The 18409-nt window shown below is 40.6% G+C and overlaps 1 protein-coding gene and 1 long non-coding RNA gene across 3 annotated transcripts in view; one reads left to right on the forward strand and one right to left on the reverse strand.

Moving 5' to 3' along the window:
- LOC109029742 (QRFP-like peptide receptor) overlaps positions 1–18409 on the reverse strand; it is a 150324-nt gene that overhangs the window by 67939 nt on the left and 63976 nt on the right. For both annotated transcript variants that reach the window (XM_072298150.1, XM_072298151.1), the window contains exon 2: positions 5812–7429. In XM_072298150.1, coding sequence (XP_072154251.1) covers positions 5812–6074 — 263 coding nt within the window. In that variant the 5' untranslated portion in view covers positions 6075–7429. The remainder of the gene's footprint in view (positions 1–5811; positions 7430–18409) is intronic.
- Positions 384–18409, forward strand: part of LOC140224233 (uncharacterized) — a 93628-nt gene continuing 75602 nt past the window's right edge. Inside the window, exons 1-3 of the long non-coding RNA XR_011899525.1 lie at positions 384–1017; positions 3938–4086; positions 13506–13608. This is a non-coding gene — a long non-coding RNA (uncharacterized lncRNA). The remainder of the gene's footprint in view (positions 1018–3937; positions 4087–13505; positions 13609–18409) is intronic.

Consider the following 18409-nt stretch of genomic DNA (forward strand, 5'->3'; position numbering starts at 1 on the left):
AGTCAATAAATAAATAAAGTAAATACATAAAATACCTGAAGTCTAAAGAAAATCAACCAAAAACACAAAATGAAGTAAAACAAATGACGTAAAATAATATAATGAAGTGAAAAAATAAAATGAAGTAAAATAATGCATTAAAATAAAAATCGAACAAAAGCTTTGTAAATTGGTCAAGATATCCTGGTTGTCCTAGCAATTGGAAGGTAAATGCGGGTTTTTCGTCCCCGATCATTAAGATCTCGGCATGGCTCAGTAGGTAGGATCCTCGTCTTCGGTTAGGTAGGTCCCAGGTTCTAATCCCGACATAGGTCAAAAAAATTCTGCACGTAAATATCGAGAAATATGCCTCTAAGAGTCTCGTGGACCATAGTTTTCGCGGTTTTAGACATTATTTCCGTTAATAATCCATTTTGGGGGGCTCTTTTCAACTGTCCCCTGGCTACAAACCCCAAAATTTGCTGCCGATGCTTCAATTTAGCGATCCAAACCAGGTTTAGATTTATGCCCAACTAGTTTAGATATTAGCTAAACTTCCGAGTCAGCGTAGATACCAAAATCGGGTTTGCCTACTATCCAAAATAACTAGCTGGGGCCATATCAGCTATCCGGAGTTGGTGTTGTACACCGATATTCCGGCAAAAATCCAAACCCTTTTTTTTCAGAAAGCGCGATGTGATGCTCAGAAATTCTTAAGGTGTCCAAAAATCCAGAATTTATCAATTCATCGATCAACTGTCTAATCATTGTTTTTTAAAGTGCTGAAAAATCACTTCAACGCCATTTTTTCTCCTGATGATGATAAGAAATTTTTGAAGCGTTTTAACGGTCTACGTATGACTGATAAATAAGCAGCTTGAGAAAGTAGTATTTCAAACTTGTTCCTGTTCGATAAACATATTGTTCATCACACCAGTGAGTAAAACGGTCGAAACATAGTGTTACTCCCAATCACAGTACAGGAAATGCGATTTCGCATAAGACTCCATTAAACGATCGAGCAGTATTATGGATACGGTGACTAAAAGGGTTAACTTGTTTTTTGGCTGATTTTTCACGAGTTTAAGCTGATTGTCAGTGGAATTCATAAGAAGCGCTAGTAGAATAATTTGGCAACACTGAATACAGCAAAAGAAAAATTCCATACATTTTCACGAGGGCGGCGAGGAGGCTGTGCGAATAAAATGACCCCGGCCCAGTGACTAAATTTGCTCTATTCCGGCAATCCTTTGCCATTCATTTAGTCCAAAGCCCCACCACCTATCACTGTATGACTTCCCACTTGTTACAGACCCTTCCATTTTTGCCAAATTTTACGAGAAATCTTTCTTTTTCGGCCTTCGGCTATAGGTTCCTCTATCATCTAAAAATTAAGGGATTAGATTGAATGAGTCCCAGTGCTATGTTATTTACTGTATTTTATTGAGATAGTGCAAATTGTCTCCATGTCTTCTGAAACTGTTTGACCAAATATTTCAATGTAAAATGTGACGAAGCCAAGAAAAACGGTCCAAAAAGGGAAACGAAATAAAATGGGATAACTATAGTGCCGCGTAGTAGAGAGAACTCGATATCATTGAGCGCAAAAAGCACTCAAAATTTCAAAAATTGTCTGTTTACGAACATTCTTAAATTCACGCACAAAAGATAGAGAATTTGGGGAAAAACGTACTTAAAATTTTGGTTTGCTGTTACCATTCCGTAGAAATCAGTCCATTCCGTTTTCAGTTTTTGGAAATCTGACCCAGGTTATTTCATATTGCGTGATAAAGTTGTGAATGTGTCTGTGAACCATGTAAATTTTTTCTTTTTCGTCACAGTTCGTTCTAAAGATGCACCGGGCTAATTTTAATCATTTTTGCGGCCATCGATAGGAGATAGTCCGGAAATGAGCATTTAGATCGACTCACGGGCCTCGTATGGCGTGACGTGCCCTCTGGGATCGGGTTACGGGAAACCCCCCTTGTAAATACATATTTTGTCGCTTCATAGCACCCCTTGGCGCTTTCCACTCTCAAATCGCCTCTGCGGGTTGATTTTTGAAACTGATAGGCAAAGCAGTAGACAAAGAAGACAATAGAAAATGGTTTGTACACATAGGTTGAAACGGAAGGTTTTCATAAACTTGGGGGGGGGGGGAACTTGGTTGGACTAACTGTAGGGTCTTTCGTGGATTGCCTTTGTAGTACGTCTATCACTTACCTCCTTTTTCAATTGCTATCACCCGGTCCCTTTAATAGGATCAACTCTATATTTCCTCTCTGACTTCTTTGCCTATCGCTTTATTATATCAATTCAATAATCAACATACTGTTTTCCATTTAACCGTACATCTGTTGGTATCCTGCACTGGAACCTTCCGGATTAAATACCACCCCTCCACTCTTTCAAGAAGGACCCAATCCAAGACCTTTTTCGGCAACCTGTTATCTGTTTTTCTCTGTACACACCATATCATATTAGGTGTTGTCATAAAGTTCCAGACGCAAACAGATGACTTCCACTAAAGTCTTGGTGACAAATGGAAAATTTTACTTTCGGAGGCTCAAAACTTCCCCAAGGACAATTATAAGGCATCAACAGTCATCCCTTTTCTTTCGGCTGTTGACCTACCTACCAGGTGGATAATGAGCTTCGGATAACGTAATGAGCCAAGCATGTTTACTGTACTTCGGTTGGTTTGCAAAACGAAATACTCAACACGTTGCTAACTAGCTATCTACGGTAGGTAAGGTAGTTCAACCGTTGAATGTTGGAGTTCTGAAAGTAAAATCTTCTCCTAAGGTAGAAATTTATCTCTCTGTAACGTCTCCTCGATTTTGGGAAAAACAGAATTTTAGGTCGGGGGCAAACCTCTCGATTTCATAAAAAACTAGGTTCCTTCACTGAAAAAAAACTCTGACCGTGGAAGCCGTACTAACGGGCTATCTTCTTCTCTTCTTCTACATGTATAAGCTCCGAGACCTCCTAATTTTGCGTAACTGGTAACGCTTAGTTCCAGCGTTCTACCGAGCCAATTTTCATAATTTTTGCGGCTATCGACGGGCAATGGGCCTGTTGCATGCAAGAGATACAGCCGTGCGAATAGACTTTTTAGAGGTTAAATGACACGAAAATTACAATGATCACATTAAAAAAGTCTGAAATACACTCCTTACTGCGCGCAGATTTGTGTTGTTAGGAACGCGCTTTTTCAAATTTCCCGCGCCTGGGGGCAGTTTTCCAACGGAAACAATTAACGGCAACTCGTGGCTATTTCCGGTCAACTAAAACTGACAACATAACCTACAAATCGGAGCTCGTGACATCGTGAAATGAAATGTAGAAGGATTGCGTCGAATATTTGAAAGTTGATCAATTTGGTTACCGCATAAAGCGTATACGGACCACTGGGGGGTTTGTAAACAAACTGAAGGAAAAAATAACAACAACAACAACAACGACTCGGCATCTTCCGGTAATCCCCGAGCCCGCCATTTGCTCGTTTCCGGTGATTAGAAAACTGCCCCCAGACGCGGGAAATTTGAAAAAGCGCGTTCCTAACAACGCAAATTGCGCAGTAAGGAGTGTACTTCAGACTTTTTTAATGCGACCATCGTAATTTTCGTGTCATTTAACCTCTAAAAAGTCTATTCACGCGGCTGTATCTCTTGCATGCAACAGGCCCATTGTCTCTAGATAAGCCAACTCTTTTTAGATTTTCAAAATATGGCCCAGGTTTTTTATATTACGAGGTAAAGTTGCGAATTGTCCCATTTAAACAATGTAAATTTATATTTTTTGTCATAGTTCGTTTGAGCGTTCTACCGGGCCGATTTCCATAATTTTTGCGTTAATCGACAAGTATTTAGCCCTAGATGAGCCCGCTCTATTCAGATTTTGGAAATAGGACTCAGGTTTTTTTACAATCACGTTATAAAACTGAGCGAATTTACAGATTGCTCCGGAACTGCTGTCACTATGCGCAGTGGCTGAGTAGCCTGCGCATCAACTCTACTCTCATCAACACAAGATTCGCCCCCACATTTGAAGATGAGCGGTGGCTGAGTCGTCTAAGACGTCGGATGCGTCCTCTTAGATCACGAGGTGGGTTCGATCCCCGACTCCTGATTATCATTGTTCGTTGTATATATGTATGTATAAAGTCGCTTTTATAGCGCTCTTTGGCGCTCTGCGACCCCTAGCCGCCAAAGTCCCCTATCCTCCCAAAGCCCTTCAGGGAGTTGACAAACCCTCATTTCTTCTAAAATCCCCTGTCGCCACCCTTTCACTGGGCGTCCCCTTCGTCTCCTTCCAGGGGGAACCCAATCAAGCAACTTCTTTGGCAGCCTTTCGTCCGTCATTCTATTGACATGACCATACCAGACAAGCTGTCTGGTCATGACGTCGAATATGATGTCATTTTCGACTCCCATGATCTGACGCACTCTTTCATTGCGGACCCGATCTCTCCTAGAAATTCCAGCAGACCTCCTCCAGAAATCCATCTCCGTTGCTCTTAGCATCCCCTTTGTCCGCTCCTTCAGCTGCCAAACTTCACATCCATATGTAAGAATACTCTTGACTACAACGTCGTAAATTCTCCTCTTGTTCTCCTTGGAAATCCGAGGGTCCCAGAGGATTCCATTTAACATCGCTGTAGCCTTCCTTGCCAGGGTGTTTCTTTCCTTAATCGCTTGATCAGTTCTTCCATCCTGGGTTAACCGCACTCCCAAGTACTTATAGTGCTCGCAGCCTTTGATCTGCTGCCCATCCTCCAACTCAATGCTTTGCTGATCACCGCCAAAAGTCATCTTCTCAGATTTGGATATGCTGACTTCCAGACCCCACTTCTGATACTCTTCTACTAACTTGCGCATCATGTATTCCGCGTCGTCTTGATCTTGAGCAACCACCACCTGGTCATCAGCAAAGCACAGAGTGAACTGAGTTTCAAGATCACCCAAGGGGACACCCATACCAGAACATTTCTTTTTCCATTCTTTTAGCACGCACTCGAGATAAATTTTAAATAATGTTGGCGACAAACAACATCCCTGTTTTAAACCCTTAGTAACATAAAATCCCCCTGACAACCCCCCATGGCACTTAATTTTGGTAAAACTCCCTTTATAAAATCGCTTAACAGCGTCAATCAACCCCCCGTTAAAATTCGATTTTTCCAAGGCCTCCCAAAGTTTCACCAACGGCACACTGTCATACGCCTTCTGGAGATCCACAAAAATTAAATGCAGCTCCTGAGCTACGGCCATTTTCTTCTCAATGACCTGGACAATAACAAAGAGGTGATCTATCGTAGACCTGCCAGCTCGAAAACCAGCCTGCTCCTCTGGTTCGTTGTTCGTTGTCTACTGCAATATTTCATCAACCAGTCATTCCAAAACGCGTCCTTTTGACTTCAAAAGAAAAAAAAAAAAAAAAAAAAAAAAAAAAAAAAAAAAAAAAAAAATTCTTTATTCATTAGAACCAAAAATTATTTCATTCTGAAAGTAAAGTATACCTCATATCGTAATTTTTTAGGGGAAAAATAAAACTAACACTGATCACTAATAGAAGGTAAAAATAGGGCCGCGAAGCGGCCCATTGATGGCGCGGAGCGACTTCAGGGGGTTGGGCCGCGTAGCCCCCTAGTATAGACATACCGTTCGCGTTCCGAACTCGGAGGCCGAAAGTTCTGGACGCAGCAATTGAAGCTACGGCTCCAGCACCCGGAGCTTTTGGCCTCAGAGCCCGGAACGTGGACGGCATGACAATTTAGCCTGTAAGTTTTTATTTTCAGTGTTTCTGGTAAATTGGATGGATTCTGGTTACCTTCGCATGTAGTGGAACTTGAAGAAGACGGCGATGACGACGGTGTTGGCGGTGACGGCCACGATGAAGAGGGGGGCGTAGCAGACGACGAGGAGGATGAAGCGAGGCTCGTGGAGTCGGAACTGCTCCTCGGAGAAGCCGGCGATGATCGCGTCCATGGCCTCTTTCTGCGTCAGGTTCACATCCATCATCAGACCCCGGATGGGGCTCGCCCCCAGCCCTAGACCTGGACCGGTCAAGGATGCGTTCCACTCCGGTTCCATCGCACTTCTAGCTTTTCACAACCGGTTTCCTATGGAGCGTTTTCGGAATATCGCTTTCCCGCAATACCGAATTTTAATTTGTCATCGTTAAACTCGTATGATTTTTCGCACCCCGAAACCGGTTTGCTTCGATTCCGCGCACTTCACAGCCGGTTTTCGATGATCGTCGTCGTCGGTTCGATTTTCGGATTTTAATTCGACAATATTCAACGCCTAGTTTGGTTTTACGCACCGCGAAACCGGTTCTCTAGACCTTATTTCGATTCGTAAGATTTAACCCCTTTTCAAACTGGCGTACTCCCGTTTCATTGTTGCTGCTTGGACTGAGTTTTAAATTGTAACGGCGACCAAAAATCATTCAATAGATGCATATTTTATGAGATTCTTGGTTGAAACTATACTTTCCGCATTTTGCGACTACTTTTATGATTTAGACGTTGTGAATAAGTTCACTCTGCATCCATGCACAAAATTTATTTGCAGGTATAATTCGAATGATTTTCAGAATGTAAATTTCGACGATCTTTGATTCAAATCATCATTTTGAACTTTAAACGTAGTTAAAGTTACAATATGTAAAGAACAGTAATAAGCTGCATGCGAAAATAATTCTAATGCAAGTTGAGCTATATCAAATGCAACCCGAACTGTTTTCAAAGTTTCCCTGTTAATTCGATAATATCCATAATAAATCACTCAGACAAATGCTCGTTTGCATACCTTAAATTCTGTAATTTTCCACACCTCGTCTATCGAGACGGATGTTCGATCGTAGTACGGAAATTCTTCATTTTATTCGTAGTTTTTCCGAAAACGCAGACGGATCAAGTTCGAAAATCTACATTTTTCTGCTCGTTCGAGGCTTCCATGAAGGCGCTTTATTATTGCAGCAAATTAGCTCTGCCAGACGGAGCTACCCCGAAAACTTATTCCCGAACTTTCGGCGACGAGATCCGAGCTGATTGTGATGGAGAGGTTCCTCGGCCTCGGTTGCTGCGTGCCCATTCTCGAGCCCAACGGAGGATAGAGGGAATTAAAAATGAGGGTGGGAGTCCCTCAAGAGGCTTAATTTCGCCCGGATGAAGAGGCTCCCAAGCGCGGGAGCGTATTGCGCCAAAAACATGATTAAACTGAGGATAAGTCGCGGACTTTTATCTTGATTATATAATATTACGGGGGTAATATTTCCTCCAGGTGGGCTTTGTGTTTTAAAGAGGGATGTTAATCACGAGCTGCCCGTATTTTTCCTCCCGGTCCGGAGGTCTTCCTTGTTTCGTCGGCGAGCATCATTTGTTAAACTTTCTAACTCGTTAATCGCGACAAAATCACTCGAAACGCCGGCCCGTCAGCTCCACCTGAAACAAAGAACCCACGACAAACTTAGTTTCCAAAGTTCAATTGGACTTTCAAACTTGAGCGTAATATGAATAAATCGTAGGACAATTTTTCTGAGCAAGGAATGGACCGAGTTTAAAGGTCGTATTCATAGTTGTTATTTAAACAGCTCTTTTCCTTGGAAAGCTCCTCTGTGGTTTACATTATGATTAAGGGAACGTTTAAGGACAGTCTCAATGTATAGCATCATAAGAAGGATAATTTTCACGGAACTTGAGTAGAATTCATCTGTTTTAGTTTGAAAATAGATCCTTTTAAGAGAATAATATGATCCGCACAAAATTTAAAGTACGGTTTTAAATTTTATACTTTACATTCAACAATTGTCAAGATAGGTTTTAACTCACCTTAAAACTCGTCAAAATTGTAAAAACATTTTCTTTTGAAGCTCATATTTTTTGCAGTGGCAAATTGTTGTACTTACTCCTACAAGGGTCTACTTCTAAATGCAAACTGATGAATCTTACTCAAAATCAGTAGAAATTGTCCTGCTTATGATGCTGCGTTAAGGGATTCCTGCAGAAGCCTTTATTACGATGTAAACCCTTTTGGGCTTCCTGAGATAAGGAGCTGTTTAAGTAATGACTGTGAGTGCCACCTTAATAGGACGGAACCAAGTCAAAGAGAGATCAAGAAGAGAAAAAGAGGTTTGAAGTTTTATTCCTGTAAAACTCAATATCTTATGAGTTCAACGCCTTCTCTCCAATTCAAATATTCCGCCCAATGCTGCCAATGAGTTGTCACTCAGACTCGAAGAAAAAACAACAGAGCCCGATTACGTCTCTCTGATTTTTGGCTGGGTTGCTCACGCAGCCCTGAAGCATCACTACAAAATAAGGCAAACGAAACCAACACAATACGGAAATTGCGCAAGGAAAAGGTTGAGCGTGATCGATGACGGCGCAGAGACAACTATTCGTGCTTGATGGATGTCCGTGTTGCGTCTACAAAATTGAAGGCGCGATGGCGGCACGAGACGTGAACTCGCAATGCTCCAATCTATGATGCCAATGAGGTGTTGCTCAGATTATGAATAAAAATAAAAAAACGAGGTCCGAACACGTGTCTCCTGTCATTGGCTGTTTTGACCCTCAATTTTACTTTTTTCAAGGATGTATTTGTAGACGTATATCTAAAGCTTGTACGTGCCGGTTCTTTATAACCCGCGAAGCACGTATTTTAAGGAAGCCTCGGATCAATTTGACCCGGCTTGTGCATCTAATAATAAGGTTTAATCGTCAAGTGACAGAAAAAGACTCACAATTCGATCGACGTAAGAACATAAAACTTCTTGATTTGACATTTTGGGCAACGCTTGATTTGATCATTTGTGGTGACTTTTAGGAGCAATGTCGCCTAACTGACAATTTTGGCGAAAATGAGGCACCACCGCAATGGACCACTAGATAAGGTACGAATTTCAGCATTCTGATACATGTTTCTAAACCAAAATTTCACGTAAAACACGATGCACACAACAAAATTTACCGAAATTAACTCCTTACGAAGATATTTAATGATTCTTGATGCGTGAATTCAGACCACCCGCTCATGAAAACTCAATGCTCTACGTGATTCACATCGCACGCTAAACGTTATCACGAACATCTCTGCGATAAAAAAATCTGACAACCTCAATCTTGACGCTTTGGCTCAGCTATAGCAAATTACTCATAGTTTGAAAAACACATGATGGGAAATGAACATTGCTCGATTGAGAAGCTTGCTGAAACCGTTGTGGTGCGCGATTTGACTCACGTAGAGCTTTGAGTTTCTTGTGAGCGGACAGTTCAAATTCCTCGTAACCAATGTAAAATAAAAATGTTAAGTTATGTTAAGTCCATTAGGAGTTGGTTTCAGTAATTTTCGTTGCGCGAATCATGTTTTAAGTGAAATTCTGGTTAACAAACATGTATCAGAATGCTTAAGTTCGTACCTTGTCTAGTGGTCTATTGGTACTCCATAAATTCACGGAATCCTCAAGGCACCACCAATTGGACCGCGTGAAACAGAAAGGAACCAAGCCACATCAGCTATTGCCAAATTTAATTGGGCAATTTAATTTTTTACATGAAAACGGTTGTGCGGATTTTCGTGCAAATTTCTACGACTTTTCTCCATAATACAAAGCAAATTCCTTAAAATTGTCAAAGGAATCCGCACAAACGTTCTCTCGTAAAAAATCAGATTCCCCTGTTAAATTTGGCAATAGCTGGTGTGGCTTGGTTCATTTCTGTTTAATGCGGTCCAATTCTGGCCCACACAAACTAGAGTACCTGTATAGGGAGAGTACCGACAGATCTGAAACTCCGAAAGTCCATCAGGCCTTCACCGATGCCTCCGCAAGTTAGGGCCCAAAAGGGCAGACAACCTATGAATTTCAATTATCCAGAGCGATTTACTGATACTATTGTTACGAACCGTCCTTTATTAAGCACGTGTTTGACTCAGTTTTTGCATAAATTTACTCTCAATTTCGCGGGAGAGGGCTCATTTCTGTACATTCTTGGCCATCTTGGTTAGAATTGGAATCTGCAGACTGGCAGTGGAATTTTGTGCGTTAGAAGTTGGTTAGAAGGGTGGCTGCACTTTTGGGCCCTAAGCCCTCCATGAACCGATCTGTCGGTACTCTCCCTATACAGGTACTCTAACACAAATCGAATCTATTCGGAAGAGCCCGCTTATATCCTCCTAATCTGGGTTTCTTCTCGGAACTGAAATCGTTCAAAGTGCAGGCATGCTTGGTCGCATTCTCACGGTCACTCGGAGTGGTGAATTTCTATGAAGTGAAGTTGCCCGGAGAAGAAGTTTGAGTGGGCGCGGTGGGCGCCCCGCGGCTTCAAGGTAGCGGAGCGATGCACCTTTCCGCCGCGTCGCGAAGTCGCGGGCGGGTCCCGGCGCGCCCATATCAAACGGAGCCAGTGGCCTTTTCAAATCGAATTAGCGGCAAATGTCAAGTGAAGTCTCCACGGCTCTGACTGCATTCGTACTAACTACCGCTTTTGATTAATGCCACCTCCTCTCTCGACTCCTTAGCTTCGCTCTCCCAAGTCACTCTTGCCAGATCATGCTCATTTGGACAATATCCAGGGTGTCTACAAGTACGGTATTTCCGGAAAGTCCGGAAATAGTACCGATTTTTTAAGAGGGGTCCGGAAGTACTGAAAAAGTGCAGAAATATTGCAAAAGGTCCGGAATTTGTTTCATTTTTCGGTCATTTTTGTCTCAATTTGAGCGAGATATTCAAATTTTTGAAATTTTTCGAATTTCGTCAAATGGAGGTACTGAAAAAGTACTGAATTTTTCTGTCGAGGAGGTACTGAATTTTTTGGGAATGTACTGAAAAAACACTGTAAAAGTATTGTAAAAGTACTGATTTTTGGCCCGCCTGTTATAGTAGACACCCTGCAATATCAGTTGCTCGAACCAAGAAGAGTGATGGCTAACTTTTTTGGAAAAATCGAGGAAAATTTGAGGAAAACTAGAGCACCCACACACAGAGAGCAAACTCAACGCAAAAGTTTGGTCATAATACGGGAATTAAAGCACAGTAGAACCCAAGACCTTGGTTGACTCTGGGGTTCCCCTGTCTCGTCATTGTCTTTTATACGCAAAATCCACCGCAAAATGTACTGAAATCAATGAAAAATTTTGTCGGTTCATGTTTTACTTCCTTTTTTAACCAAAAGTAACACAAAAATACGAATATTTTAATCAGTGTAGGGATAGTTTGCACAGCTCTGTAGGTTCGAAAATCCACCGAGACTTCATCGATGCTTTCGTGAATAATAAAGTTGTGCTATTAAAAAAGTCCGTGTTCATGCTTACTTTGGATTACTTTGAGTTACTTTTTTCTCGGTCAAACCAACTATCAGGATTTTGTTGATCGGCCAAATATTCGGTTAAATCGACCGAAATCGTAGGTTACTCTGACACCTGGGTATGAAAAAAGTGTCCTGCTTAACTAGAATGTACTCATGTTTCTCTTGATATCCACCGGTGGTTCAACTGGCGGTTTGTGCCTAAATCTAATGAGGTTGACAACGTTTAACCGGCAAAGATTTGGTCAATGTAACCCAAAGAAAAACTAAGCAAAAAATATCAACCGCACTTTTGGGCTACGCCGTGAGCTACTTCCCATATTTAGAGAAAATTTCGTCTCTTATTCTTACTGTGTAGGGTTTAAATGGGTAGCTGATCATCGATTTAAAATCATTCGTTGTTATTTGTAAAATCACGTTTTTATCGAAATCAAGGATCAAAGGATGCGATTCAATTTAATGTTTTTCTCGGCCTTTTCATAAGTTTCAATCATCTCAGCAAGACACTGCTATTCTTTATCTCTCATCTGAACGTAAAATTTGGCGGCTATCTCCCAATATTCTTATCTGAATTTGAAGGTTGGCAACAACTCTCTTTCAAATATTTCGTTCGAAAAGGTTGGCTGCTCCTCTGGGCTCTAAAGCTTCTGTGAAATTGCATGTCCATACCTTGCCTATATAGGCATTCCAAGAAAAACCAATGTTGCCAACTAGTTTGTGACAATTACGACTGAGAATAAGTGACTTTTCGTAAAAAGAAAGAAAGAAGAAAGGAAAGGAAACATCTAAGAAAGGAGGTCCTAGAAAAGAGGGTTGTTTCATTTCGATGCGTCTACCCAGGTCCTATAATTTCGGCAGTGTTTAGTATCAGAAAAGCAAGTGACATTGACTTTGGATGAAAAAAAATAGGTTCGAAGTTTCATCTGACCCTCTAATATAAAGTATGAACTTTTTGTGCTGTTTTTGCTACTAATTATTTTCTCCAAACAATAGATTTTTTGAGAGAGAAATATGCCAATAGACAAGCTTAAAACTTTCCGTTACTCAATTTTGATTTTATAAAATAAAGGGAATTGGTTTGCTTTCGTTAAAGTATGGCCATGTTTTACTCAACAAAGCGACATTCAGTTGCATTGTGAAACGGAAACGGAGACTTTTCTTATTGCAAGAGTGAAAATCCCTAGAGCGCCTTCAATTTTGTAAATATGCAACATGGACGTCCATATAGCACGTTTAGTTGCATCCAAGCTTTGCATTCAAGAAGGAGACTCTAGCAATTGGCTGAAACGTAGTGATACGGCCGTATTTCTGCTACAAAGAACCGTGCACATATGAAATTATAAAAAGAACAATGCACGCACGATTTTTGCGCGCTTCAAAGTTGTATTCATCAAGTCTCTCTCTTAAGGCGTGTCAAATCACGGGGGGTTAGGTTTACTCCGTTTTTGGAGAAAAACATTTGAATTTTGCCGTTTCCTTTCTCATTCAATATGAATCTCTTGAAAATGTTTTAAACTTAGTTCTCTAAATGTTTTAAATAATTTAATACAAAATTAATTTTTATATCTGATTTCTAGGGAAAATATTCTAACTTTCTTTCAAGATAAATATTTTATCGGGAGAATTGAGAAGAGTCAGTCGTGGGAATATTCGAATGTTCATACGTTGTTTTTTCCTTGAACGGCAAAACTGCTCTCTGATATTATCTTGAGCAGAGGTGAACTTGCTGGAACTCCTTGCACACGAGTGATACGAAAGAGTGAAGGTCGTAATGTTTAACAGTGTCTTGTAAATAAGTACCGCATAATACTTTCAGAAAAAACACTAAAATTTAATATGGCTCCTTCCGTTTAAATTCAACGACGCATTTATGCTGACAACCGCTCTTGAATTTGTCACCGACAGAGCATTTCATAAAACGAAGATCCACTTCAGCGCAGAGCAAGGATCGCCTGAAGGTATCTTCAGCTGCAAACTTTGAGCGTAATTTTCAGCGCAACTTTAATAAAGTTTCGCTCTGGGGTAGTTCCGTTTGATGCAGTTATGGAGATGTTGATCGCGAAGCATACACATTAAAGACTCTTTGCATTGACATCAAATCAATCGTTTCTGTGTGTTGTCACATGATGTGATAAAATGATTTTCAGCTCGTCCATTTTTTTAATTTAATTGTTACGCGAGCAGTTTGGATATATCTGGCCTTATTTTTTTGCAGGAAGCAGACAGGAGCCTAAAGAATAGTCTAAGACGGTTCCAAAAAGTCAATTTTTGACCAATCAATCATCAGAGTCAAAATTCGCCGAAGAAAAATGTTTCACGTGAGTAATACTTTAAAATGTTTCCAACTTTTTTTTAACAAGATTATGGTTCAGTAGAAAAAGTATAACTCCATTATTTGTTTTCTCTTCAAATTTTAAAAAAAAAATTATTCAAGCAACGAAAAGCCCGGAAATCAACTATGAAATATGGCGTAAGTATTTATAATCAACATTACTTTATAACCTGGCAGAAACGGAAATTACATCATTCATATAATGTGTGCTCCATTCAATCACTGTTTAAAGCACCTCCGGGTATATCTCATTTAATTTTTTATTTCTAAACTCCCTGTTCAGTAAATTGCTTTTGTACCTGAAAATTTCATATTGAAACATGCCATGTGATTCTTTTATGAGCCTTGCTATCACCCGAGAGTCACATCGTTTTTACTTGCTTGTGTATTTTTACTTTCTCGCTACCCTTGGTTTTTCTTTTGGAAAAGTAAAATCCCCTATACCAAAGCCCATACTCTTGTAACGTTAGAGCATGTTTCTATAGCGCGTGCGCAAACATGTACCTGAAAATTATGGGCTTGGAAACTCTTTGTAGCCATTCTGAATATTCATACCTCAATGAATTAGAGGCTTTCTCATGAGGAGCCTCTTGAGAGGACCGTTGTTTATTGACTGGCAAAATGACTTTGAGAAAGCTCTTTTCCTGGGTACGTGTTATCACCAGACCTAATAAATGATTAAAGGCTACAAGTTCCCGCGAAAGAGCTGGAATCGATCAGGCAAGTGCGTTCTATCGAGAGTTTGTCATCGTCAAGGGATGACTTCACAGCCCGCCCACATCCCTTTCAATTGTCAACACTTCCGTTGTTGCATTCTATGGTCTGCACGCCAGCAAGTAAACAATTGAAAACACTTCACAGCGTTGGTTTTTTCGAATAATATTATTCTTTGCCATGTACCCCATAACATTTACGAGTTCGGCATCTGAATAGCAATGTTCGATGTTATTTCAGGGCGTCACTTTGTAATAGGGTTAATCTGTAGAAAAAGTTACACCGTGTTATGGAAAATATTACCTCAGACCGAGTAGTTTTTTATTTGATACTAAAATCCCAGTGTCGTGACTCTCTATTCCGGGTGCATTCCTGCATTTTACTCAATATCCGATCACTTTAACGACAGCAGTGAAATAGTCCGTTTAGTGCGAGTGCCATACACTTATAGGGAGCTTTTCCTTAAGTAAATGAATAATACGTTACGAAAACATTGATTATTCAAATGCAGAGAAGTGAATGTTTCGTTCAAATGAGCAGAACTCTTTTGACCTCAACGGGTGTTGATAAAAGTAAAAAAGAAGGGGAAAAAAGGTTGCTCAATTTGAACAGTTAAAATCAATTTTCTTGCATGTTCAATTTTTGACAAAAGGAACTTTGGAACATTGCATATCCTTATTTTTAATGACTTTTAAAATCATAAAGAATGACATGACATAGTACAATGTGAAATGTTGCTGCACTGATTTTGGTTCTCAGCACTCAATTTCCTTCGTCAAAGTAAACACACCGTGAAAAAGACAGGTCCACTCGTACATCGGATGCACATATAGCATGCACAATTTAGTCGTTGTGAAAAATGCACTTCCTGTAACAACGCAATGAACAATTTCTGTTTTAAAATAAATAACAGCTCTTTTCCACTCTGCGGACGATGTTACCTGCGAGTAGCTGTCAAGAGAATGCTTCCATTCATTCCTGTGAATATTCATGGAGAGGTTTTTAAAACTGAATCCCAATGGGACCGTCGTTGACAGGGAAATATTTTTGTGCGCAAATCCGGGTTACTGCAAGCCTGTTGCATTTAATTCACTTTTACACCTCCCTTTCCAACGAGCTGACGAAAAAAAATCTTGCATTTCATTTGAAAAGAACGGGCCAATTTAATTCAAGAAAAAAGAGCATCTGTCTGTTACACCGGTGTTAAAATTAGACCCCGTCTGTACCTATCTGGCGTATTACAATTTCTGCTCTTATTTCTTAAGGAAAAGAAAAATTTAATTTATATAGAACCTTTGGATGCCTCCAGTCAAAAGCAGCCTAATTGTATGTTACATCGCGTAGTTCTCTTTGATGTCTAATTTTTCTACAGAAAAACTAAACAACAAAATTACTCAAAACTCTCCGTTGATTTCTTTTAGACAATGGACAATTGACCCAATAAAATTCCCAGACAGAATGTCTCGTGGCTTTCCCATAAGGAACTAATGGAGGCAAGGCAACTTTTGATGTCGTTCCACTCATTTCGGAGATTGCAGACCACTCTAACTGTTAGGCCATCCTGGCTGGCGATGTTGAAAGTTGGAAAACGCGTGTCTCGCTTTTGCAAAGGTGCAGATTTCTTAGAATTTTTTTTTTTTTTTTTTTTTTTTGGAAAGGAAAATCAAACATTATTCTGGATCGTTCTCTCAGATTTTTACCACCCTTCCCCATCATCAAAACATCGATGTTGAAAGTTAGAAAACACGTATCTCGCTTTCGCAATGTTGTAGATTTCCTATATCATTTTATTTTTTAAAAGGAAAAACAAACATTATTCCGGATCGTTCTCTTCCATGTTTTCCACCCTTCCCCATCATCAAAAGATATCTTCGGAAAAATAGGTCTCATTTTCAAATCCGAGCGAATGGGGAAAGGGGGGGGGGGTGGAAAACCTTTTAGCTCTCTCGAATGGCATCCCTCTCGCTTACAGACACAGACTGATCATCGATTCAGAGGTGGCAACAAAGGCCGGGGGGTGCGAACCTCGATCCTCAGGAGGGATTCCAAGCCGAGATCTGAACAAGACGAACCAATCGCTCCATTATACATTCTGTCAATCGCGGTTGCACCCCTTTCTCGTCCTCCCCGCCCCGCTCTTATTCAACCCTCCCCACCCCGCCCCTGCCGGTAGATTGGCAGCTTTTCATTTTCTCCCGATTTGTCTCGCGCCATCCAGATCCACCTCTCCATTCGCTTGCATCCAGAACACCTGCGCTTTTTTGACACAACGCCGCGCGCGTTAACCGGAAATCGTCTCCTGCTAATGGATCAGATGCATGTCGTTGTTGAAACTGGAATAACCCCGTACTTTCAACGCGGTGTTTTGGAATTTTTATTTTTTACTCTCTGAAAGGAAACCTAAAGATACCTTTTGCTGAGAGAAAATATGAGGCAGAGCGATGGTGTGTATTATGCAGAATTTACGCCCTTAGAGCTTTCAGTTTTCATCCATTGAAAAAATGGATACATTTTTCTTGAATCAGCGTAAGTGCATTTCGTGTTGCCCAACCTTCTCTCATATTTTATTTTCTCAACAGAGAATCGGATTGTATTTTGCAATACGGAATTACTATTTCTGGCTCCTTCATAAAAATAACATACGCGTCATTAGTTTACCTGCGGAGATAAGTCGGAAATAATAGTTCTCAATTTTGAACTTTAGTCCAATGAGTCTCTCTTCGAATTTTCCTCAAATTATGGAAAATATACTTAAAAAAATTCTAAGTCCTAGTGTTGCTAAATTATCTGGTAAGGGAATAAAACATGAGAAGAACTTGGGCAAAGTTTGATGCAGTTGGGCTCAGTGTTTGAAACTCGGCATGAAATCTTAGCAGTCATCTGGCCCGCAACTTTTTTTTTAGGGGTCATCTCATATTTCTCAGGAGCCAAAATGAAAAAGTGCCCTTTTGATGCGCGCCTCGAGTCAAGAATACCCCATTGAATAGCCCAATACTACATTTTATTATGCGTTGATGTGTCACGAAACTTGACGAAGACGGAAGGGAAGAATTGATAACACGATACAACGGGGCATCTCCAGAATGCACCGCAAAATCCCAAAAACGGAGTTTGGCAACGAGTCTCTTAGCGGCCAAGACTTGGCCGCTAGTTTCATTTCTTAGCGGCCAAAGGCGATTTCTTACCGGCAAATCGCTGTTTGGCTGCGCGCCGTGTGTTTCAAACAAGGGTTAGGCCAATTCTGTTAAAATTCATCCAAATGTGACAGTTTACACTGAAAAAAAATTATCGACGTTTTTACCAAGATCCGTTGGTACCTTTACCATCTCATTTTTTTTTACCAATTATTGGTAATTTCACCAAGACAGACTGCTGAGCTTACCTAAAAACCGGTAATCTTACTGTTTTTTTCAGGTAAGAATACCACTTTTATCGGTAATCAATTCCCGGTAACTTTGCCATTTTATCTCGCTAATTCTACCACAGTTAATAAAAAATATTGGCGTTTTTACTAAGGTCCAGTAAAATTACCGAGAAAGTTCAATAATTTTACCAAGGTTTCTCGGTAAAATTACTGATTCCATAAATGGTAATTTTACCAAGAAAAAACTGGGATCAAATAGAACCCTGAATTCTTTGTAATTTTACCCTTTTCTTAGTAAATACACAGAGATTTTTTTTTTCAGTGAAGTCTAAAACGTCGCAAGTCCGTCTCATAAAAGCCCTTAAAATTAGGTGTACGTAGCTTCAGAAAACGCGTAAATTGAAATAACTCCTTATCCCATTGTAACAACCCGTGACGTGATAGAAAATACCCTCCTTCCCTCTCCGGAGCTTTTCCCGATAGTGCGGGGAGGGGGAGTTTTTATCCCACGTGGCGCGCGAGGGAGAACCCCGTTGCAGTTTCGACACTTTGTCCCTCGAGCCCCCGGCTTCCTTGCTCGTCTTTCAAGAGTTTTGCCACACGCCAGTGTAAATAGGTACCTAAGTGAATAAATGAATGGACGAACCACGAAGGATCGCATTTGCCACCGCCTTGCCGCATCTCTCTTCATTTCCAGAGAAATAACACC

The sequence above is a fragment of the Bemisia tabaci genome, chromosome 3, assembly GCF_918797505.1.
Source record: "Bemisia tabaci chromosome 3, PGI_BMITA_v3".
NCBI classification, from domain to species: Eukaryota; Metazoa; Arthropoda; class Insecta; order Hemiptera; family Aleyrodidae; genus Bemisia; species Bemisia tabaci.